This window comes from Neoarius graeffei, chromosome 17 (assembly GCF_027579695.1).
Source record: "Neoarius graeffei isolate fNeoGra1 chromosome 17, fNeoGra1.pri, whole genome shotgun sequence".
NCBI lineage: Eukaryota > Metazoa > Chordata > Actinopteri > Siluriformes > Ariidae > Neoarius > Neoarius graeffei.
Window position 1 is genome coordinate 17,172,056 of NC_083585.1, and position 25,895 is coordinate 17,197,950.

A 25,895-nucleotide genomic window follows, 5' to 3' on the forward strand; every position below is an offset into this window, starting at 1 on the left:
CCCCAGGAGATGGAGACCGGGATGTAGATTCCTTGGCCAGGGAGTCCGGGAGAGAGGGTAGGCCCCGTCACAACCCTCCCTCGGCTGGACGGGGCGGTCCTTTTCCCAAGAGTTCGGGACATGATGCTCGGAAGTGACCAGGCTTGCCACAGTAGATGCAGCACTTGTCCCTCCTTCTGCGCTCCCTCTCAGATGCGGAGAGGCGAGTACGACCCACTTGCATGGGTTCTGGACAGTCACTGAAGGAGGTAGATGGTCTCCAGGTAGAGGTAGGGAGGCTGGGGGGGCTCAAGGCTTGGTGGCGTTCTCTCATCCTGTTGTCCAGACGAATAGCATGTGAGATGAGGGTTTCGAGGTCACTTGGGCATCCAATAGAGGCCAGACCGTCCTTGATGGGGTCAGACAGACCATGGTGGAAGGCTGACACCAGGGCAGTCTCGTTCCATCCACTTACTGCTGCGAGTGTTCGGAACGAGATGGCGTAATCTGCGACGCTTCCTCCTTGCCGGATGGACATGAGCTTTCGGGCTGCGTCGGTACTGATGTCTGCCTGATCGAAGACCCGAAGCATCTCTTCAGAAAACAGCTGGAAATCAAAGCACTCAGGTCCCTGTCTTTGCCAGATAGCAGTAGCCCAGGCTCGCGCCTTACCAGCTAATAAGGTGATCACAAAGGCAATCTTGCGGCGATCCGTAGTGTAGGTGGTAGGCTGAAGCTCAAAGGTGAGTTGACACTGGGTAAGGAACTCTCGGCACTCACTGTGCTTGCCGTCATACCTCTGTGGTGCAGGAAGGCTGGGTTCGCGAGGTGAAGAAAGCAGCATTGCAGGAGGCACTGGAGCAGGAGTGGGAGCTGGATCAGGAGCAGGAACTGGATCAGGAGCAGGAGATGCAGGCAGAGATGTCAGCTGTGCCAGGGTTTTCCCAATTTGCTGAAGCAGTTCCTCGTGGCGAGCGAGGGCCTCACGTTGGCTGGTGAGCGTACGTCCATGAGCGTCCATGGTCGCTCCGAAGCGTGTCAAAGCTGCCATAATTCCCTGAAGGTTGGCCGGGTAGACAGTTGAAGCAGCCTCTGCTGAGTCGGTCATGACGGAGTCTTTCTGTTAGGGTTTTGCTGGGATTCGAACCTGGTTCGTTGGTGTGATAATCCAGCAAACCCCCACTAGGCCACCAGGGGGATGACTCAAATGCAGAGGCGTGAGGCGGAAGTAGAAAAAGAATCAAAAGGTTTATTTAAACTATATACACTATATACAGGGCAAAACAAAAGACAAAAAAAAAAAACCAAAGAGTATAATCCAAAAGAAAAGCAAAGTGCAAAAATACAAAAGCTAAGAAGATCAAAAAAACACAGTACAAAGGAAACTGGAGATAAACATAACAGCACAAAGACTCCGTGACAAGAGGACTGAACTCAGGGGGTATAAATAGACAAACTAATTAAGGACACAGGTGAAGATAATTAGGCAATTAACACAAACACAAAACACAGGAACAGTGGCGGCCTCTAGAGGCCAAAATAAACACGACATGAAAAGGAAATAACAGCGGCCTCTAGAGGCCAAAACAGTCCTAGTCCTAACACCAAGATAATCTGAGAAAACGTCACTGGATATTGTGACAGTGTAATAACGTGTCGGGGCAGTAATATTGTGCAAGCCTAATTTCTAGCATGTTAGTTTATTGTGCCCTAGAATGTATCTTATTCAGCGTGTCTGAATCGTATACATTAAAAAATGCTGAACGAACTCTAATGCTCACACTAGCAAGTGACACAACGACAGATGGCCATTCATTTTCTAGGTATGTATAGGACACTGAGCTGCAGCATACTGACAGGTATGATCTAAACAGTCGGATGTAGTAACCAGTATAATCCCCAGCACAATAGAGGACAGGGAGTAGTCTGTGTTTAAATACAAGTTATCTGTAATTGTTTTGTCTCAAGCCATCCTTTCTGATGAGAAACAGCAAGTGGAGTCAGAGTATATTTGTTCTCTTTTCCCCAGCAGTACTGTATTTGGCAACGTTGAGATGTATGTTGCCCTTGAGGCCAGGATTAACCTTTTTTATAACTGGTATATTCATCTCATCTCATTATCTGTAGCCACTTTATCCTGTTCCACAGGGTTGCAGGCAAGCTGGAGCCTATCCCAGCTGACTACGGGTGAAAGGCGGGGTACACCCTGGACAAGTTGCCAGGTCATCACAGGGCTGACACATAGACACAGACAACCATTCACACTCACATTCACACCTACGGTCAATTTAGAGTCACCAGTTAACCTAACCTGCATGTCTTTGGACTGTGGGGGAAACCGGAGCACCCGGAGGAAACGCACGCGGACAAAACGCAAACTCCGCACAGAAAGGCCCTTGCCGGCCACGCGGCTCGAACCCGGACCTTCTTGCTGTGAGGCGACAGCGCTAACCACTACACCACCATGCCGCGTGGGCATTGTATGATAAGGCAAAAAGCCCATGTAGTCATGATGTCCTGTGTTCACACGGAAAGCAGGCAGTGATAGTATTCCTGACACGTACTGGACATCTGATAGTCATTAAAGTCATTAAAGTCTATAGGTGCTCCTGCATTTAAACACAGTTTTAAAGGAAAAGACATTTAACAGTTATTCCACAAAATCGAATCGTACACGTCAACGAGGCGCGTAGCACTGAGTCGGCTATAAGCTTGAGTGGAATAATTGTTTTATTCTATCCACATTCACTGGATTTTGAGAAACAGAGCTTTTTTTTTTTGCAAATTCGATAAAAACTTTATACAAAACGTCCGACAAAATCATTTCTGCTTAGAATGTAAACGAACCAGCGAAATGACAGAAGCAATTTGTGAAAAATGCTATAATAATAATTCTTGAAAAATAAAAAGATATGTTCTTACCATCAAATACTTTCATTCCTTATTTCGTTGCTTTTCTTTTTGTATTTTTTGGGGTTTTGTTTTCGAGTAGAGTTTTTATTTCGTCCTCGGTTGGTTCAGCAACACGCCGCCATTTTGTTTTTCTTCTTCTTTTGGGTTTTTTGGCAGTTGGCAAACCAACTTAAAGGTGCATTAATGCCACCGACTGGACTGGAGTGTAGAACTGGAGATTTTTTTTGGGGGGGAACAAAACGATATTCTTTTAGCCATTTCTGTTTCTTTGTAATATATCTGACTTGATGCGTGCCACCATTTTGTTTTTTTTCTCTTCACAGTATATGAGCTGATAGCTCAAGAGCAGAGTAGCCAATCAGAGCGTGTGATTATTCATATCCAATGAATGCGGACAGAATAAAATTAAGTACTGACTCTTCAAAGAATCCAAGTTTTTAACTGAGTACAACAACAATAACAACAAAAAAAGCACTTACAACACGTTCACCTGTCTGTGCTTACCAGTGACCCAGTCTCAGCATTCATGACATATGAAGAGTTGTAGAATCGGATGCTGGTTTTGGGGTCCTCAGGCAGCTCCTCATTGTTGCGAAACCACTGATAGTGAGATAGAGGGTAGCCCTCGCTCTCCATGCAACGTAGCTCTGTAGAAGAGCCTGCAGTGACTGAATTTGGAACGCTGCACCGTGGCACCACTGGCTTCACTGGAAACCAGGAAAATCAAATCAGTGCTGAAGCTTTTCTACGATATAAGCAGGATATACAGTACCAGTCAAAAGTCTGGACACCCCTACTCATTCATAGGTTTTTCTGTATGCTGACTATTTTCTACATTGTGGAACAATACTGCAGACATCAAAACTATGAAATAACATGTGGAACATGTATGCAATTATTAGTACATCTCAGACAATTACAACATTGTCAAAAAGTTCATTTTTTTCATAATTTAATTAAAAAATGTAAACTTTCATATATTCTATATTCATTACACATAAAGTGAAATATTTCAAGCTGTTTTTTTGTTTTAATGTTGATGGTTATGGCTTATAGCTCATGAAAATCAGAAATCCAGTTTCTCAAATTATTAGAATATTTCCTAAAAATCAATCAAAATAGGATTTACAATACAGAAATATCCAACTTCTGAAAAGTATGTTCATTTATACACTCAGTACTTGGTTGGGGCTCCTTTACCATGAATTGCTGTATCAATGTGGCGTGGCATGGAGGTGATCAGTCTGTGGCACTGCTGAGGCATTATTGAAGCCCAGGTTGCTTTGATAGCGGCCTTCAGCTTGTCTATATTTTTGGGTCGGGTGTTCCTTATCTTCCTCTTGACAATACCCCATAGATTCTCTGTGGGGTTCAAGTCAGGTGAGTTGGCTGGCCAATCAAGCACAGTAATATCATGGTCAGGGAACCATTTAGTAGTAGTTTTGGTACTGTGGGCAGGTGATAAGTCCTGCTGGAAAAGGAAATCAGCATCTCCATAAACCTTGTCAGCAGATGGAAGCATGAAGTGCTCTAAAAACTCCTGGTAGATGGCTGTGTTGACTTTGGACTTAATAAAACAGAGTGGACCAACACCAGCAGATTACATGACACCCTAAATCATCACCAACTGTGGAAATTTCACACTGGACTTCAAATACCTTGGATTCTGTGCCTCTCCACTCTTCCTCCAGACTCGGGGAACGCGATTTCCAAATGAAATGCAAAATTTACTTTCATCTGAAAAGAGGACTTTGGACCACTGAGCAACAGTCCAGTTCTCTCTCTCTCCTTAGCCCAGGTAAAATGGTTCTGACGTTGTCTCTGGTTCAGGAGTGGCTTGATATTCAGAATGTGACAGTTGTATCCCCTTTCCTGAAGATGTCTGTGTGGTGGCTCTTGATGCACTGATACCAGCCTCAGTCCACTCCTTGTGAAGCTCTCCCCAGTTCTTGAATCGACTTTTCTTGACAATCCTCTCAAGGCTGCACTCATCCCTGTTGGTTGTGCACCTTTTCCAGCCAGCCTTTTTAGCAATGACCTTCTGTGGCTTACCCTCCTTGTGGAGGGAGTCAATGATTGTCTTCTGTACAACTGTCAAGTCAGCAGTCTTCCCCATGATTGTGGTTGCGTGTACTGAACTAGACTGAGAAATACATGGTATTTATACTGTTTTACTCAAACTCGAAATGAAATACTCTAATATTTTGAGATACGCTTTTTTAATTTTTGTGCTGTTGAATATAATTATCAAAAGCAAAATAGAAAATGTTTGAGACATTTTAGTTTACATATAAGGAGTCTAGAATATATTCAATTTTCACTTTCTTAAATAACTGATAGAAAATATTGAACTTGTTCATGATATTCTAATTGTTTGAGATGCGGTTAACAAAAAAAAAAGTGTTAAAAAACAAAATATTTCACATTTTAGGTTCTTCAAAGTAGCCACCGTTTACCTTGGCGAAGCTTTGCACACTACTGGCATTATCTTACCCAGCTTCATGAGGTAGTCACCTGGAATGCTTTTCGATTAACAGATGTGCCTCGTCAAAAGTTAATTTGTGCAATTTCTTGCCTTCTTAATGCGCTTGAAATCAAACAGTAAATAATAAATAATAAAAATACAGTAAATAGTCCTAATTCACAACTGTAGTCATCTATATTATGTCAAGAACCGCTCAGCTAAGTAAAGAGAAACAACATCCATCATTACTTTAAGACATGAAGTGACTTTTAATTAATAAACATAAAAAAACATCATTTAATTAGAAGGCGTGTCTAAACTTTTGACTAGTACTGTAATATTATGGACATTTAAAGATGCAAAAGTTTTTAAATAACTAATAGATATATGAAGGTACCTCTCACACCCAGTCTTATAAGTATTTCATCAAAGGGTTTCTGGTCATCAATGGCAGCCACCTCGCAGCGATACAGTGCGCTGTCTGACCTGCTGGCATTCAGGATCAGCAGGTTTGCAGGTTCTCTCAACAGCGCCCTGTTCTCCAAATCACCTGCCACAAGAAGCATCCTGCATATTATTCTCTGCTACTGGTGCCATCACCTATATTTCATGGTTAACCTGAAATAATATTAACATCTAGTATAATAAATATGGTTGGTTGAATTTTGTATGTGGATGCATAGTGATGTTACCTGATATTTTGTTTTGGAAATATACATAACTGGGAACCCCATTTTTGATTTTCTTCCACTCAATTCTAGGATTGTTTGTAGATATAGACTCGATCAAGCAAGTCAGTTCGATTGCTTGAGGGGGGGGAGAAAAGTTATTTGCCACAGTTGTGAATGAATAAATCATTGGAATGATTAGTTTAGTCCTAAAAAATTCACAGCTTTAACTTACACTCAAATTCATTGGCCCACACGTCTTTGTCTGTAGTTCTGAGAATTACAGCAAATGTCACGCAACCTGGAAAATACAACAAACAAATCAAACTTCAATTCACACTTCTCAAGCGTTGAAGAAAAAAACGAACTTCCCTACAAACACACATAGCCAACACACCAGCTTTATAGTTTACCCCCAGATCCATCACATCCAAAGAGAAGCATTCCCATCCACAAGCCTCATAATAAAGTCCTCTGAACGAGGTAGAAGGCTGTCTGATTTGGCAGCTGCTGGCTGGGAAGGAAGTGACAGCTTGGGGCTATGAAGAGGTGAAGATAAGCTGCTACCAATCCTCAGAGTGCAGAGTGATAAGCATGTCTCTATTTTGTCGCGGCTGGACCGGTTCATCATTCTGTCTGGAAAGCTGCACTACAGTTGACAGACTGCAAGCTGACTGGCTGTTATCAAGACTAACAGCCACCCAAATGACTATCACACTTGGGTCTGGGTTACAACTTAGCAGCTGGAAGTTAAGGGTTTTGCACATGGGCCCAAATGTGGCAGCTTGGTAGTGCTGGAAATTGAACTCGACAACACTCCAGTTGGCCAAAGCATTAAATATTGAGCCACCATGAGTCTGTACACCATGCAGTTTTGGTGCAGCCATTAAAGGGCTGATGACACGAACATGACTCTATGCAATTTCTTAAATAAACTATACAACATGGCAAACATGTTAGATTTCTGTTATAATTACGTGAAAAGAAGCTGTTGTTACGCAAATATCCAACTTTTAATTGCACAGCGCAAGAAAACTGGGTCCGTGGCTCACGGCCATGTTGTGACGTCAGCGGGAGAACACGCTGTGGTTCACTGGCTGGTCTACTCTGGTTCTGCTCAATGGAAATGGCGCATGAAAACGCCGGTGAACTCTCTAGTGCTAGTTCTTCCTCTTCTGGGAGTCTAGAATTGTGTTGATCTCTTCTGAATAGAATCAATGATAGCCTACCCTCTTTACCCTTTGCCTCTCGTTGCTAGGCGGCAGTTACATGAAAGCCGCAAGCTTTCACAAGCAAATACATGACTAATATCACGCTGACTTTATGATTACATTTATGATTAATATGTAGAATCTATAGCTCTACGTACCTTTATCTTATGTCGTTTCACAACATGTTCTGACAGGAGGACTGTCTTTGGATCCAGCATAGCTACTAGTAGACCCCCTCCGGAATACTGGCAGTGTTGCCAGATAGGGAGGAATCCTGCCCAGTTGAGCGGTTTCAAGTGCATTTTGGTGGGTTTTGAACATATTTTGGGCTGGAAAACTTCAGCAGTATCTGGCAACAGATACTGCTGACGTTTTCCAGCCCAAAATATGTTCAAAACCCACCAAAATGCACTTGAAACCGCTCAACTGGGCGGGAAACCTCCCAATCTGGCAACACTGTGTAGGCACTGCTGATGGTAGTAACACACGTTTGTGCTGAACTGAACACCCAAGAGATTTTTTAAGCTGGGAAGGGTGTCAAAACAATCCAAATCGAAGTGTTCAGAGCACAGGATGGATGTTGGTGAGGGCTCCCACTTGTCACGAGTGCGCCTGACTTGCTTCACCCACTTCGCATGCAGCTCAGGATCTCTGGGAAACTTGAATAAAAACTTACCCCATCCTTGTAGGTTTTGGAGCAAAAGCCGGCAACACAACGCGAAGGCATAATAACTAATGTATATATATTATATAGCTGGACAGTATAGTGGTAATGCTCACTGACTACAACGCAGGAGATCGGGGTTCGAATCCAGGTCGGGGCAAAACATCATCCAGTAAGGGTCCTTAGGCAAGACCCCTCATGATATATCAGCCTACCTCAGGAATGAGTGAAGACATAACTGATAGAGTCATACCGGCTCAGAGGTCACCCGGGTCAACAAGGTCTGCGTCAGTTGCTAGGGAACCAGGGCAAACTGATGAGAAATGGGCTACTGGAACAAGACATCGATGGACGAGGACAGAAAATACAGAATTGCTGGAATGCTACTATACAAGCAATCCCAGAGAGAGGGGATACATGCAGCGAATGTGGGACCATTGGATACTTTGAAACCCACAATCAAGACTAACAAAGAAACAGCTATTAGCCCAGTGTTCCAACATCCGTAATCGAAATCTACTATCACAACTAGAGATTAATGAAATACAACAACGATGCTACGGCAAGGGGGAGCCAGGAAGACAGGTCAGCGGGGAGATGTCATCATCATCATCCCCACAACCAGAGATTGGGTACCAAGCCCCAACAGCTAACAGCCTCAACACAAGAGCTGCTGACCTGAGAAGGAAGATCGTGACCCAACTGGAAACCTGGAGCCCCCCCTGAGTTGCCAAGTACCTTCAGAAGATCTACTAGTAGATGTGAATGCTGCTCTGAAGACAATCTCCACAAGAACCATCACTGAGACCAACAAGCTGATACACAGTACAGCAACAGTAATCATGGAGATGCTTGGACACAAGGTGGGCTCGGGACATAACAAACAGTATCCACCATGGAAAAGACGATTAGAGGCCAAGATAAAGGCAGCACGGAGAGAAGTTAGCCAGCTAGCTGAACTACAGAAAGGGAACATGGTGAATAAAGGGGCACCCAGGAAGTACAACTCACTCTCCATACCAGAGGCACTCGAAACTGCCAAACAGTGACTCTGGCCACCCGGTTGAAGAGATACACCAAGGAGGGAGAGGCCAGGAGAATAAACAAGCTGTTCTCCACTGAACCAGCCAAGGTGTACTCTCAGTGGCAGGGAAACAACAACTGGTCAGACCCACCAAGAGCTGAGGTGGAAAAATACTGGAAAGACATATGGGAAAGAAAGGCATCACACAACACCGATGCCCAATGGTTAGTGGACCTAAGAGCTGACCACAGCAACCTCCCAGAACAAGAACCAGTAACCATCTCAATGGCAGATGTCCAAGAAAGAGTGTCAAAGATGAAGAGCTGGACAGCACCAGGCCCCGATATGATCCATACGTACTGGCTGAAGAAGCTAACTGCACTCCATGAACGCCTAGCAGCACAGATGAACCAGCTGCTGAGGGATGGGACCCACCCAGAATGGCTAACCCAAGGCAGGACAGTCCTAATCATGAAGGACTCCCAGAAGGGACCCATCCCATCCAACTACCGGCCAATTACCTGTCTCTGCACAACATGGAAGGCCCTGTCAGGCATCATTGCGGCAAAAATGAGTAAGCATGTGGCTCAATACATGAGCGAGGCACAGAAAGGAATTGGCAGTAACACTAGAGGAGCCAAGCACCAGCTACTGGTTGATAGAACAGTCGCCCGAGACTGTAAGAAGAGACAGACCAACCTGTGCACTGCCTGGATTGACTACAAGAAAGCCTACGACTCAATGCCACACACATGGATACTGGAATGTCTGGAACTGTATAAGATCAACAGGAACCTAAGGACCTTCATCCAGAACTCAATGGAAATGTGGAAGACAACCCTAGAGGCCAACTCAAAACTCATTGCCCAAGTCAACATCAAGTGCGGCATATACCAAGGAGATGCGCTATCACCACTGCTGTTCTGCATAGGCCTGAACCCCCTCAGTCAGATCATCACGAAGAGCGGCTATGGGTACCGATTCCGTAGTGGGGCAACAATCAGCCACCTGCTCTACATGGATGACATCAAGCTGTATGCCAGGAACTAGCGAGAAATAGACTCGCTGATCCACACCACCCGGATCTACAGCGATGACATAGGGATGTCATTCGGATTGGACAATAGGGTTGGGCGGTATTACGGTAAGAAGGTATCCCGAGGTATCCAAAAGTACCAATGGTATCGGTCTCATTACCGTCATTTTAAAAAAATATATAATATCTAAATAAATATGGAGTACATGAGGTCATAATATAAAATAATAAATTGAAGATCATCCCGAATAACTGTGTGATCGTATTTTCACTAATTCTATCAATTTCCTAAAGAAGTTTTCATCGCGTGCAGGGTTGTTTATGTCGTTACCATGGCAACCCTGCGTGACATTTTGGAGTCTGACAGAAAGCTTCGCAAGAGACTGAGCTCGGGGGTGTCATGGCTCAGATGGCTAAGGCACCGTACCATAAATCCGGGGACCCGGGTTCGATTCCGACCCGAGGTTATTTCCCGATCCCGTCTCTCTCTCCCCCGCTCATTTCCTGTCTCTCTATACTGTCCTATCTAAAAAAAAAAAAAAAAGAGACTGAGACCGCGGTTGAAAGATGGCAAGTCAAGATAACGAGTTAGTGGCAAAAAAAAATACAACATCGGCAGTGTGGCAGCATTTTGGTTTCAAACCAAACGAAAAGGAAGAGCCAGCAATAATGTAAATGACCGCGCAAAATCGAAAAAAATCTAATATGTCCCCTAAGGCACACCATAGCCTGGGGACCTCAAAGATCTCTCCAATGAGTTGTGTTTTGAGTAGGTTACATGAGTAACAACAAGGTAAAATAATATAACGTATGACATTTGGGATGTGGGTAATAAACGTTTGAAATGTCATCTACTGAAGAAACGGAAGAAAACATCGTAGCGTGAACTGTTAGGTTTCTGGTGGGAATTAGCAATGCGCTTGCTATCTTTGTTGGGTGTGTTAAACCGTATGGATTTAAGTGGAATAATTGTAAGGAGTTATGTGATCAAGACAACGTTTTAAGCAAGGTAAGGCCATTTGATTATTAATTTCCCCGCCATGGCATGACGTGGGCCCATATGATTTTGCCTTGTGCAGCTATCACGCATTTGAATTAGGTTCGCCTCATTTGCGCTGAAGAATATGGTTTATCGCGCAGTCTAAACGGACTTGGGTGTTGGTTGATTCTTTTTCTTTTCTTTATTTCCCATGCTTGAAAGGGTATGATCCTGCTCATCGTGTACTTTTTTTGATGGAGTAGGTGAAATAGTGCTGCAAATGGCGTTTCAACGCAGACATGTGTAAACGACAGTTGAATGCTATTTTGAAGATGAAGGAAGAGTTGCGTGATGCTTTGAAATATCTCTTAATCCATTCATCAATGCACAAAATTCGCTTTGCTGCTTAATCCATACCACAATGCACACAATTCGCTATGCTGCTTTTAAATAGTACATTTGAGGCATAGGCGCACGTTACACAGTAGGCCGAAACAAAATATTATTTTTTTCTCGGTAATACCGTATACCCCGGGAAAACACAGAGACGGTTTAAAGGTATCAAAATTTGGATACCGCCCAACCCTATTGGACAAGTGTGGCTGGATGGTCTCAAAGAGAGGCAAGATGATCCAGACTGAGGGGATTGACCTACCAGAGGGCAACATAGGTGATATCCAAGACAGCTACAAGTACCTTGGCATCCCACAGGCTAATGGAAACCATGAAGAGGCCACAAGGAAGTCAACCACAGCCAAATACCTCCAGAGAGTAAGGCAGGTCCTGAAAAGTCAGCTGAATGGTAAGAACAAGGTCCGAGCCATCAACATGTACGCACTACCAGTCATCAGATACCCCGCTGGTATCATAAACTGGCCAAAGGAGGAGATAGAAGCCACAGATATCAAGACTAGAAAGCTCCTCACCATGCATGGAGGGTTCCACCCCAAGTCCAGCACTCTGAGACTATACACTAAGCGGAAAGAGGGAGGCCGAGGGCTAGTGAGCATCAAGACCACGGTCCAGGATGAAACATCGAAAATCCGAGAATACATCAGAAAGATGGCCCCAAAGGATGAACTGCTAAGTGAATGTCTCAGGCAGCAGAACCCTGATGAGAGCGCAGAGGAGGAGGAGGAACAGACAACCTGGAGGGACAAACCCCTACATGGCATGTACCACCGTCAGATAGAGGAAGTGGCTGATATCAAGAAATCCTACCAGTGGCTGGATAATGCAGGACTGACAGACAGCACAGAGGCACTAATCATGGCAGCACAAGAACAGGCCATAAGCACAAGAGCCATAGAGGCCAGGATCTACCAGAGTAGATCAGACCCAAGATGCAGACTCTGCAAAGAAGCCCCTGAAACAGTCCAGCACATAGTAGCAAGGTGCAAGATGCTAGCTGGATCAGCGTACATGGAGAGGCACAACCAAGTGGCTGGGATAGTATGCAGGAACATCTGCAACCAGTATGGAATAGAAGTACCCAAGTCCCAATGGGCCATACCACAGAAGGTGGCTGAGAACAACAGGGCCAAGGTTCTGTGGGACTTCAGCTTCCAGACTGACAAACAGATCCTGGCTAACCAACCGGACATAGTGGTGGTGGACAAAGAGCAGAAGAGGGTGGTGGCGATAGATGTGGCTATCCCAGCTGACGCCAACATCAGGAAGAAGGAACATGAGAAACTTGAGAAGTATCAAGGGTTGAAAGAGCAGCTGGAACGGATGTGGAAGGTCAAGGGTTGCGTGGTCCCCGTGGTAGTGGGGGCACTTGGGGCAGTAACCCCCAAACTGGGAGAGTGGCTCCAGCAAATCCCAGGAACAACATCTGAAGCCTCAGTCCAGAAGAGCGCAGTCCTAGGAACATCGAAGATACTGCGCAGAACCCTCAAACTCCCAGGCCTCTGGTAGAGGACCCAAGCTTGAGGATGACATGGATACCACCCCCCCCGCCAGGGGTGAGAAGGAGATTTATATATATATATATATATATATATATATATATATATATATATATATATATATATATAATAATGTATAATAATAATAATGACAAACTGAACAGCTGTCGCATCAACAACAAACTGGTAAGTTAGGAGGACGGTTCTTTCGCTGATGTCATATAGCTCCTCCTCCTCCTTCGTTTCCTGGGTGCTGCAGCCCTGTCAAATTTGCCCAAATAGCCGCGTTTTTTATCATAACTTGTAAAACAGGCGCCTTCGTGAATTAATATATGGATCATCGGGAATTACTTTTTATGTTATAAAACATCGCCAAAGATGTCAAAAACGTGTCATCAGCACTTTAAAGTTTGGCTGGTTGCATCAATCCCTGTTCTTGGCTGCAGGAGTGGAATCCAATGTGGTCTTCTGCTGTTGCATGCTGAGATGCTTTTCTACTCACCACAGCTGTAAAGAGATGCTATGAGTTACTATATCCTTTCTAGCAGCTTGAACCAATCTGGCCATTTTCCTCTGAACTCTCTTAACAGCAAGGCGTTTGTTTCCACCCACAGAACTGTCACTCACTCAGTCAGTGTTTTTTTGTTTTTCGCCCCATCCTGTATAAATTCCAGAGACTGTTGTGTGCACGGGCGATTGCTCTAAGACAACGAGGGAGGCTCAGCCTCCTCTAAAAATGACGAACATTGTGTAGGAGCAGATTCTACCGTAACTGGATCCATTAACCACTTCCCCACAAAATAAGATATTTTTCTTGTCCTTTTTTCAGTGAGGTAATATTTTCAAGATTGAAAATATGGTATTTGGTCTTCTAAAACAGCACGTAATTTAAAAATACACTGAGTATATCAATAAAATATTTTTAAAGAATAAAGTTCTATTTCTTTGACATATCTGACAGACAAAACTCCCATTTTAAAAATCACTTTCATTATCCCTGTTGCTATCGTCAGTGAATTTCTGTCAGATGACCTGACGATAGACTCGGCCATTATGGATCTTTGGTAGTTATTGTGTGGAAGCAGGCTTCATCATTTTTTGGTGTCAACAGATAGAGTTGAAATAGATTAACAGCGAAAAAACTATTTCGTTCACGAGAGAAGCCCACAGTTATTTTTAAAAAATGCTATCGTCAGTCTGTCAGTCAAATGCACCTGACTATAGCAAAATTCAAACCCTCACCACGCACATGTTGACTGACGCAAAGAGGAAATTCTACTGCGCATGATTTTTGTGGCAGCAGACATTTACTTCCGGGCAAGACTTGGAGTTCTGACAGCTAGATTTCATCAAATAAATCAAGGTAAGATTTTCAGTCAGCTATCCTGACGATAGAAATTTTTGACGATAGAAACATTGAGAATATATTTGTGCATTCATATTTTAAATTTTCTGGAGGAAAACTATCGTAAGTTTTATTATGAGTTAAACCCATAATAATAATAATTAATCTCGAGGCTGATTCCTTTTTTGAACTTTTATTTTATTTTATTATTTTATTTCTACTATTGTTTAATTCTTATTATTTTTCTTCCCCATTTATTTTATGTAATTTTATTTTCTATTGTTTACTGTTCTGCTTTTACTTCTGTAAAGCACATTGAACTGCCACTGTGTATGAAATGTGCTATATAAATAAACTTGCCTTGCCCAAGTTGAGATAAATCAGAGCCACTTGCGACCCTTTCAGCCGACAGGCCATTTCAATGTGTTATTTCCCCGCGAAAGTGGCACAGTCGTGTCTATCGTCACTGTTCTGACAATTATTGTTGATATTTCAATTTTGAAAATAAATTTTCTCTTTTTTATTTCAATATTTTATTATTTGACTCTAATAATGAGGTATTTAATATTATTACTAAATTTGTCAGATTAATAATGTAAGAAACAGTTTTGTTGCTATTGTCATCTAGAGTGTCTGTCAGAATATGATGGTAGACGTTAGTTTGTCGGTCAGATTTTGATGATAGAAACCGATGTGTTTCTATTGTCATTTAGCATGTCTGTCATGTCAGGCTTTTATTAATTAGTTACCAGGACTACTGTCCTAACATTTACTGTGAATGTCCAAGACCCCAAATGCTACTAGAAAAACTTAATAGAATGATCAAAATAATCAATTCAGCAATTTAAGGAGATGGGACTTAACTGGCCTCTGTTATGGTAGAATCTGCCTAGGATGAATTGCGCTAGGCTTATGTTATAGCTGACCTTATAACATTGCTATTTCAGATCCAGAATCATAGAAACATATGTGCTCAACCCAACTACAGTGCGAAATCATTCCGTTATAACTTTCCCCAGTTTGCCTAATGTGTGCTTGAGTTTTTCCCCCTCATGACAGCGCGATGCAGCCCAGCCTCAGTGGACTTCAATGGCATTTGGGAGCTATGCGCTTTCAATCTCAAAATGCAAGACGGTTACTGGACAAATACTGCGAAAACGCCCGCCCATGGAGTCCCAGCCTCACAGTGGGAGGGACATGGCAAAGCTTTCCGCGAGGAGACTGGTGATTGGTGAAAGCGGCCGGATATTTTCTTTGATTGACAGCTCGTTTCAAATATAGACAGGCAGCGGAGAATTTCAGTTCAGTCCCATGCGGAATCGGAAGTGCTGTGGTATAAGAGATCAGCTTACATTTCGATTTCATTCATTACATACGGTTTCTACCAGCTTTTTTAGTTTGTATATATTTTCATTGTAAATAAAGTGTAAATATAGTGTTGTCAAGTTTGCTATCTTAGTTCCAGAAATTTTGTTTATTTGAGTGACTGAACTTGAGGGGGCTAGTCGGCTAGCAAGAAAGCTGCGCACGGATGCCAAGCATTGCTGATTTAATTTTGGCGAAACCATTTGCCAGTCTTCCTTTCGAGGAAAAAATTAAAATTAAAGAGCAGGGTAGACCAACGCCTCAAATTGACTTGGTGAAAAAGGTAGGGAATAATACTCGTTCCTTTCAGCTCTCCTGGTACGAGAAAGTGAATTGGCTAACAGCAAGTGACCCACATCAACAACAGTAAATAGGCTACTTTAGTAATATGTCATGGATGGACCAAAAATATAGAATCTATTTAAAATGTTTATGCTGAGTATATTATATTGGAATATATATTTTTCTGGATATGAATTAAACACCGCTACAATTTGGAAAACATTTTTAAACAAAAACACAGCCGAGAACATTTCACACTACAGACCTGGATTAAAAGTGAAGGGTTATCAAAATTGTCAATAAAACATTTCTCAGTCAAAATAAGTAAAATATAGGGAAAGTGTCATTGAATGAAATGTGTGGCACCCAGCTCTATGTTTGGCTCCACAAGGTCAGTGCTTGTGCCTATTCCAGAACACTCTGCTGTTACTGCTGAGGTTCCTGACAAAGAGCTGCTTTCAGTAATGATCAATTTTTAAACAACATGCCACAATTTTAAAATATAAAATGTTAAAATATACCCCCCCCCCCCCCCCCCAACACCACCATCATGTACATTGGACAGTAGGCTAATGGGCCAAAAGAACCTGTTATTTCACAGTTTGTGACCCTGCCAACAATCAGCCAGATCAGAGGCAAGAGTATGGGCAAAATTGATGTGTTTTTTCTTTTAAAATCTGGAAATATCGTAACCGACCAGCCTCCCCTGTTTGAAAGACTACCAGCCGCCACTGGTTGTGTGTGAAAACCCCAGGAGATCAGCAGTTTCTGAAACCAGTCCATCTGGCTCAAACCAACACCCATGCCACAGTGAAAGAAAGTCACACTTTGAGATCACAATTTTTCCCATTTTGATATTTGAACATTGTGAACATTAACTGAAGCTCTTGATTTGTATCTGCATGATTTGATGCATTGTGCTGCTGTCAAGGGATCGGCTGATTAGAGAACTGCATCAAACAGCAGGTGGATGGGTGTAACTAATAAAGTAGCTGGTGAGTGTCTTGCAACTGTTGTCAGCACATCACGGGATATCTTTAAGGTGTGTGTTTAACTTGCAACAGTCTGCCAGGGACATATGGAGCAATGAGAGAGGAGTGTGTGTGTGCCTTGAATTGCCACAACATTAGCAAGGATGGTTAATTCCTGGATCACTGTCTGTATTACCTCTGTTCTCATACCAGTGGTACTTGAAAGTTTGTGAACCCTTTAGAATGTTCTATATTTCTGCAGAAATATGACCGAAAACATCAGATTTACACACAAGTGACCCCCTTGTGCAGCAATAACTGCAACTAAACGTTTGCGGTAACTGTTGATCAGTCCTGCACACTGGCTTGGAGGAATTTTAGCCCATTCCTCCGTACAGAACAGCTTCAACTCTGGGATGTTGGTGGGTTTCCTCACATGAACTGCTCACTTCAGGTCCTTCCACAACATTTCCATTGGATTAAGGTCAGGACTTTGACTTGGCCATTCCAAAACATTAACTTTATTCTTCTTTAACCATTCTTTGGTAGAACGACTTGTGTGCTTAGGGTCGTTGTCTTGCTGCACAACCCACCTTCTCTTGAGATTCAGTTCATGGACAGATGTCCTGACATTTTCCTTTAGAATTCACTGGTATAATTCAGAATTCATTGGTCCATCAATGATGGCAAGTCGTCCTGGCCCAGATGCAGCAAAACAGGCCCAAACCATGATACTACCACCAGCATGTTTCACAGATGGGATAAGGTTCTTATGCTGGAATGCAGTGTTTTCCTTTCTCCAAACATAACACTTCTCATTTAAACCAAAAAGTTCTATTTTGGTGTCATCCATCCACAAAACATTTTTCCAATAGCCTTCTGGCTTGTCCACATGATCTGTCTGCAAACTGCAGACGAGCAGCAATGTTCTTTTTGGAGAGCAGTGGCTTTCTCCTTGCAACCCTGCCATGCACACCATTGTTGTTCAGTGTTCTCCTGATGGTGGACTCATGAACATTAGCATTAGCCAATGTGAGAAAGGCCTTCAGTTGCTTAGAAGTTACCCTGGGGTCCTTTGTGACCTTGCCGACTATTACATGCCTTGCTCTTGGAATGATCTTTGTTGGTCGACCACTCCTGGGGAGGGGAACAATGGTCTTGAATTTCCTCCATTTGTACACAATCTGTCTGACTGTGGATTGGTGGAGTCCAAACTCTTTAGAGATGGTTTTGTAACCTTTTCCAGCCTGATGAGCATCAACAACGCTTTTTCTGAGGTCCTCAGAAATCTCCTTTGTTCGTGCCATGATACATTTCCACAAACGTGTTGTGAAGATCAGACTTTGATAGATCCCTGCTCTTTAAATAAAACAGGGTGCCACTCACACCTGATTGTCATCCCATTGATTGAAAACACCTGACTAATTTCACCTTCAAATTAACTGCTAATCCTAGAGGTTCACATACTTTTGCCACTCACAGATATGTAATATTGGATCATTTTCCTCAATAAATAAATGACCAAGGATAATATTTGTCTCATTTATTTAACTGGGTTCTCTTTATCTACTTTTAGGACTTGTGTGAAAATCTGATGATGTTTTGGGTCATATTTATGCAGAATTATAGAAAATTCTAAAGGGTTCACAAACTTTCAAGCACCACTGTAGTTTCTGTAATAAGTAGGGTGCTGATGGAAGACTGATGACACCAGTAGCAGAAAAAAAAAAAAAAAGATTGTCCATGGCACACAGGCCTAAACAACATTGATGCAAATCCAGCCAGTCTGCTCCGTGCCTCCAGTAGAAAATAAATTTTAGGTCAGGTAGTCGGAGTAAATATTAGAGCCCAAATGATAAATCGGCAGGCCAATATGAGCAACTTGCATATAAATCGGTATCAGTGTTTATAATGGCCAATAAATGACAATTAAAAAAGGAGAAACCGAAGATGGATCCTTTGACCATGCGATAAGTGTTGTCGCTGTGTAGTTTGTCCACTAGAGGGCAAACTGCGACTCCACTGCTGGCAACGGGGGTTTGGAAAGCCACAAATCACAACAATCAGCTGACCTAAGCAGAGTCATGTTATGTTCACTTCAGCCATATAATCTCATGGATAATATATTCTTTTATTTTGTTGTTCTTTGACTTTGATGTTCATATGGCAGGCCCACACAACACACACACACACACAGTTTCCTTTAAATGTTCATTAGTCGCAGTACTCTATACTTTATAATGAGTCTGATATATTTTTAAAATTGTTTTTGGTAGTTTTTAATACATTTGATTCTCTAATCTTTAATACTATATTTTGTTGTAATATTTAAGTTTTAATGCATTTACTATTATTGTTGAACTATTTATGACAATAAAATGAGTTTATTTTTAAACTGCATTATCTCGTGTCATCTTGGTGAGGACTCTTAAATAACTACACAAATATTAGGGACAAGCTTTGTTTATGGGTTGTTTTACAAATCAGGGTACGCAAGCTAAAAATCACATTTAGCACTAATCTTCAATATCAAAAGGCTTGACTAAATAAACTTGGTTGTTTATTGTAGCCCTGTGATAGCTCTATTTACCATGCAAAAAAAAAATTGGTGATAACATTATTTTCAGCGGTCTCAAAAGTAGCCGGTCACCGGCGGCAAATCGCCGGCTATGGCTTGTTATGCCGCCGGCTATTGTCAGTCGAGTCACAAAATTTAATATTAAATATTTCTGACAGCAAAAAAAGTTGTGAACGTAAATTACATCCACTATGTCATGTATGTCCGTTGCCGCGTCAACTGTGTTTACATCCTCGACACGAGTGCAGCCATTACTGCCGCCTGTGTTGCCAGATTGCGCGTTTTCCCGCCCAATTTGGGCGGTTTTAAGTGTATTTTGGCGGGTTTTGAACATATTTTGGGCTGCAAAACGTCAGCAGTATCTGGCAACATATTTTTTTACTTAATACAAGAAATTAATGGATGCCAACGTTTTTGCCAAAATGGTATTTTATTTTCCATTGTTTAGGCAGCTACAGCATCATACTGTGAGATTCTGTTCAAATTGTTTTTTTCTTCTATGAAGCCTGAGCCATTTATTTTATTAGTTTATAATTATTGTTTAATTTAGTCTTCAGGAGAGACTGCCTGCACACAGTACTAGTATTAATAGTTTTTTTTTTCTTACATGAAAGCTGAGGCATTTATATTATATTTTAAGGTAACTTCATGTTGTGGTGTGAGGTTCTCTGCACTTCAACTTTTGAACCAACAGGTGCATTTGGATAAGTAAAGCCTATTTTTCTGCATTTTTGTAGTCCTGGTAATCTTTTATATTGGTAAAATTGTTTATAGGACCATTTCTCAGTGTCTGCTTTTTTAATCAATAGTTTTTCAGTAATAACTTAATATTTAACATATCACTCAATTTTAAACAACCCCCGCGCCTCCCCCAGGGCTTGCCCCCATAGTCTCCAAAATTGGCTTGCCCCCATAGTCTCCAAAATTTCTGTGGGAAACACTGGCGTGCGTAACAAGGCTAATCAAGCTTAAGCTAGACGACCCGCCTCAAATACCTGTCCCGGGTAAATGTTATCCCAATTTTAGATGGCCTGTTCCAAACCATCCCGCCCCATGAAAAATTCGTACTTGCATCTCTCTCTCTCTCATATATATATATATATATATATATATATATATATATATATATATATATATATATATATATATATATCCCTGCACGCTTTGCATGCATTATGTCTGCCGCTGGCAGACATTTTACCATTTTGCACCCTGCTGTAAATTATTTGTACCCTGCTATTCTCCCAAACTTTGAAGCCCCTGTATTTTTGGTGAATGTATGGCAATATACAGTGCTCAGCGTAAATGAGTACACCCCCTTTGAAAAGTAACATTTTAAACAATATCTCAATGAACACAAACAATTTCCAAAATGATAAAAAGACAAAAGTTTAATATAACATCTGTTTAACTTGTAACATGAAAGTAAGGTTAATAATATAACTTAGATTACACATTTTTCAGTTTTACTCAGATTAGGGTGGTGCAAAAATGAGTACACCCCACAACAAAAACTACTACATCTAGTACTTTGTATGGCCTCCATGATTTTTAATGACAGCACCAAGTCTTCTAGGCATGGAATGAACAAGTTGGCGACATTTTGCAACATCAATCTTTTTCCATTCTTCAACAATGACCTCTTTTAGTGACTGGATGCTGGATGGAGAGTGATGCTCAACTTGTCTCTTCAGAATTCCCGAAAGAAAATAATTTCTTTACACCACAAAGGTGAAGGCTACAAGAAGATCAGCAAAGCTTTACTTATCAGTCAGAATACTGTCGCAAAAGTGGTACAAAAATTTAAGAAAGATAGAACTGCAACCATCTCACAGAGACATCCAGGTCATCCACGGAAGTTAACACCTCGACAGGAGCGTCTTCTGATGAGAAGGGTTGAAGAAAATCGGCATGCGAGTTCACTGCAGTTATCTAAAGAAGTAGAAAGCCAAACTGGGGTGACTATTTCCCGTGACACAATACGGCGTACACTGCAGAGGAACGGCATGCATGGATGCTGTCCATGAAAGAAGCCTCTCCTAAAGCCTAGGCACAAAAAAGCCTGCCTAGAGTTTGCCAGAACCCATGCTGACAAAGATGAAGACTACTGGGACTCTATACTCTGGAGTGATGAGACCAAGATAAATGTTTTTGGAACTGATGGCTTCAAAACTGTATGGCGTTGCAAAGGTGAGGAATACAAAGAAAAATGCCTGGTGCCTACAGTGAAACATGGTGGTGGCAGTGTCCTTATGTGGGGCTGCATGAGTGCTGCTGGTGTCGGGGAGCTGCATTTCATTGATGGCATCATGAATTCACAGACGTATTGCTCTATACTGAAAGAGAAGATGCTACCATCACTCCGTGCCCTTGGTCATCGTGCACTTTTCCAACATGACAATGATCCGAAACACATATCTAAGGCCACTGTTGGATTTCTGAAGAAGAACAGGGTGAAAGTGATTCAGTGGCCAAGTATGTCTCCTGATCTGAACCCAATCGAACACCTATGGGGAATTCTGAAGAGAGAAGTTGAGCATCACTCTCCATCCAGCATCCAGTCACTAAAAGAGGTCGTTGTTGAAGAATGGAAAAAGATTGATGTTGCATAATGTCGCCAACTTGTTCATTCCATGCCTAGAAGACTTGGTGCTGTCATTAAAAATCATGGAGGCCATACAAAGTACTAGATGTAGTAGTTTTTGTTGTGGGGTGTACTCATTTTTGCACCACCCTAATTTGAGTAAAACTGAAAAATGTGTAATATAAGTTTATATTATTAACCTTACTTTCACATTACAAGTTAAACAGATGTTATATTAAACTTTGTCTTTTCAACATTTTGGAAACTGTTTGTGTTCATTGAGATATTGTTTAAAATGTTTCTTTTCAAAGGGGGTGCACTCATTTACGCTCAGCACTGTATGTCATATTTAGCAAAATTACTCGTGTCATTTAGAAAAAGTGCCTTTTTTGACCACAGGTAGCTCCAAAAGGGATGCACTTAAATCATTCTTTATACCATAAAACAAATATTTGGTTCCATATCATTGGAAACATAGTTAAATTTTAATGTTGAATGCCAGTAAGTTGTTTTCAGACTATTCTGATCAAATTAGTATGTAATTGTGTCAAAAAAAAAAAAATGTCCTCTCCGAGACAGCTAATTTTTCAATATAAAATAACATATCTAAAATGATTATTTTCATCCTAAAATGTGGTGAAGATATTGGGACATAAATATTAGAGACAACTAACACAAAGCTTACAGCCTTCTATTTAAAAGCACTATGGAAGTAGTGGATTCTGAATTGTCAAAAAAAAAAAGTCCTCTCCGAGAATCACTTCATTTGTTTCTCCCAGCCCTGCTTAAAGCTGCACTTAATCTTCTTTATCTTATAGCAGATTACACAAAACTACCATACACATATGTCAAAAAATTACCTGAAATCTGTTCTTTAACTTGTCCTTCACTTAAAAACTGCTACAAGAACCAGTTTGAATTTTGGACCCCTGTGACACAAACTTTGTACCCTGATTGTAAAACAACCCATATGTGTTTCTGAAAAAAAGAATATATATGTTATTACTGAATTGTTAAATCCTCAAATATTGAAATTGGTATTGGTCTTAAAAATCCTATATTGGTTGAGCTGTATTAAATAATAGGCTTAATAATTTTCAACCACTTCGAACATTGCGAGACGGAAAGAAAAAAAAAATGACAGAGAAAACTTGACCAGTTCCAAATAAAACTCACTCTCATACAATAAAATGCACAACCAACAATTCTAGGACAATGTCAGACACAACATGGTAAACCAAATCCCCTGAAAGTATACCAGCTGGTAGCCTGGACTCGACAAGTTACATGAGCCTCTGGGCTACGGAAATGAGGCCACGCCTGACTCAGTGGATTCAGAGCCCAACTTTAATTCATATAGTCACCTTACACATGAAATATGTGGATGAATGTTCAAATGTAACATTTCAGTGTGGGTATCGAGACACTGGAGAAGGTAATTTAATACTTATTTATACTGTCAATATAGCTTTACGTCTGGTCTCACAGAGGTTAGTGAACATGTCTGTGCTTCTGCTGTGTTCACTACACAATCAGAGAGAAAATCATGCGGGAACAACGAGGGCAGCTTCTGCTCCAAGTATATTGTTAGTCTGTGACCCTCCTCTGACCCATCCAACAGGCTGTCGTGAGCTATTTTTTGAACAGGAATGAAACAAACTACATGACTTTTCTGGTACGAGTCTGGGTTAAAATTACACGCAAAACCATAGACTGCTGGTATTGTCTTTCGTTTTTACCTTTTATTCTCAAGTTTAATATCATGGACCAACCAACCACAGACTGGATCTGGTAACTTACATCAATCATGGGGCAATAAGTCTGTAACACACACACACACACAGTGGTGCTTGAAAGTTTGTGAACCCTTTAGAATTTTCTATATTTTTGCACAAATATGACCTAAAACATCATCAGATATTCACACAAGTCCTAAAAGTAGATAAAGAGAACCCAGTTAAACAAATGAGACAAAATTATAATACTTGGTCATTTATTTATTGAGGAAAATGATCCAATATTACGCATCTGTGAGTGGCAAAAGTATGTGAACCTCTAGGATTAGCAGTTAATTTGAAGGTGAAATTAGAGTCAGGTGTTTTCAATCAATGGGATGACAGTCAGGTGTGAGTGGGCACCCTGTTTTATTTAAAGAACAGGGATCTATCAAAGTCTGATCTTCACAACACATGTTTGTGGCAGTGGATCATGGCACGAACAAAGGAGATTTCTGAGGACCTCAGAAAAAGCGCTGTTGATGCTCATCAGGCTGGAAAAGGTTACAAAACCATCTCTAAAGAGTTTGGACTCCACCAATCCACAGTCAGACAGATTGTGTACAAATGGAGGAAATTCAAGACCATTGTTACCCTCCTCAGGAGTGGCCGACCAACAAAGATCACTCCAAGAGCAAGGCGTGTAATAGTCGGCAAGGTCACAAAGGACCCCAGGGTAACTTCTAAGCAACTGAAGGCCTCTCTCATATTGGCTAATGTTAAATGTTCATGAGTCCACCATCAGGAGAACACTGAACAACTATGGTGTGCATGGCAGGGTTGCAAGGAGAAAGCCACTGCTCTCCAAAAAGAACATTGCTGCTCATCTGCAGTTTGCTAAAGATCATGTGGACAAGCCAGAAGGCTATTGGAAAAATGTTTTGTGGACGGATGAGACCAAAATAGAACTTTTTGGTTTAAATGAGAAGCGTTATGTTTGGAGAAAGGAAAACACTGCATTCCAGCACAAGAACCTTATCCCATCTGTGAAACATGCTGGTATCATGTCATGGTTTGGGCCTGTTTTGCTGCATCTGGGCCAGGACGACTTGCCATCATTGATGGAACAATGAATTCTGAATTATATCAGTGAATTCTAAAGGAAAATGTCAGGACATCTGTCCATGAACTGAATCTCAAGAGAAGGTGGGTCATGCAACAAGACAATGACCCTAAGCACACAAGTCGTTCTACCAAAGAATGGTTAAAGAAGAATAAAGTTAATGTTTTGGAATGGCCAAGTCAAAGTCCTGACCTTAATCCAATGGAAATGTTGTGGAAGGACCTGAAGCGAGCAGTTCATGTGAGGAAACCCACCAACATCCCAGAGTTGAAGCTGTTCTGTACAGAGGAATGGGCTAAAATTCCTCCAAGCCGGTGTGCAGGACTGATCAACAGTTACCGCAAACGTTTAGTTGCAGTTATTGCTGCACGGGGGGTCACACCAGATACTGAAAGCAAAGGTTCACATACTTTTGCCACTCACAGATATGCAATATTGGATCATTTTCGTCAATAAATAAATGACCAAGTATAATAGTTTTGTCTCATTTGTTTAACTGGGTTCTCTTTATCTACTTTTAGGATCTGTGTGAAAATTTGATGTTGTTTTAGGTCATATTTATGCAGAAATATAGAAAATTCTAAAGGGTTCACAAACTTTCAAGCACTACTGTACTATATAAGGCCCGCAAACAACCTGTGTCACAACGTTCAAAATTCATCTTGTAGTAGTCGGGATATCTACCTGGGTCATTCTCACAAAGTTTATATTGAACATATAGTATTTCACTTGAAGAGATCAGATTTTACATGCTCACATTGCTAACGTTTTGTTTTTACAATGATTAAAAATACTTTCGCTTCCTGAACTCTTTTAAATCGATTTTCTACAGGTTGTATGGATTTTAAAAATTATCTGAAAATATTTGATACGCTTCAATTTTTGACAGGCGTCGATTTAAGTGACTGATTACCCCATTACGTGGTCACATACAACAAGATCCATAGAACAGAAGCTAAAGAATGAAAAATCACAGAGTCTGAAATAAATTCAGAAATGTTAATGTTATTGGTGTGTGGATGGATCTGAATTTGTAACCAGTAAACGATCAGGGATAGGTTTCCCGATAACGTTGCCCTTTAGG

At 41.4% G+C, this 25,895-nt stretch overlaps 1 protein-coding gene across 3 annotated transcripts in view; it reads right to left on the bottom strand.

Annotated features, from left to right (window-relative positions):
* Positions 1–25,895, bottom strand: part of jam3a (junctional adhesion molecule 3a) — a 98,401-nt gene that overhangs the window by 30,872 nt on the left and 41,634 nt on the right. For 2 of the 3 annotated variants that reach the window (XR_009656852.1, XM_060943800.1), the window contains exons 2-5: positions 6,260–6,325; positions 6,049–6,162; positions 5,754–5,906; positions 3,397–3,599 (exon numbers count right to left, since the gene is read on the bottom strand). Coding sequence is in view for 2 of the 3 variants with exons in the window: in XM_060943800.1 (XP_060799783.1) it covers positions 3,397–3,599; positions 5,754–5,906; positions 6,049–6,162; positions 6,260–6,325 (536 nt within the window). In the remaining variant the exon portion in view is untranslated. The remainder of the gene's footprint in view (positions 1–3,396; positions 3,600–5,753; positions 5,907–6,048; positions 6,163–6,259; positions 6,326–25,895) is intronic. The other variant, XM_060943801.1, reaches the window with a different exon arrangement.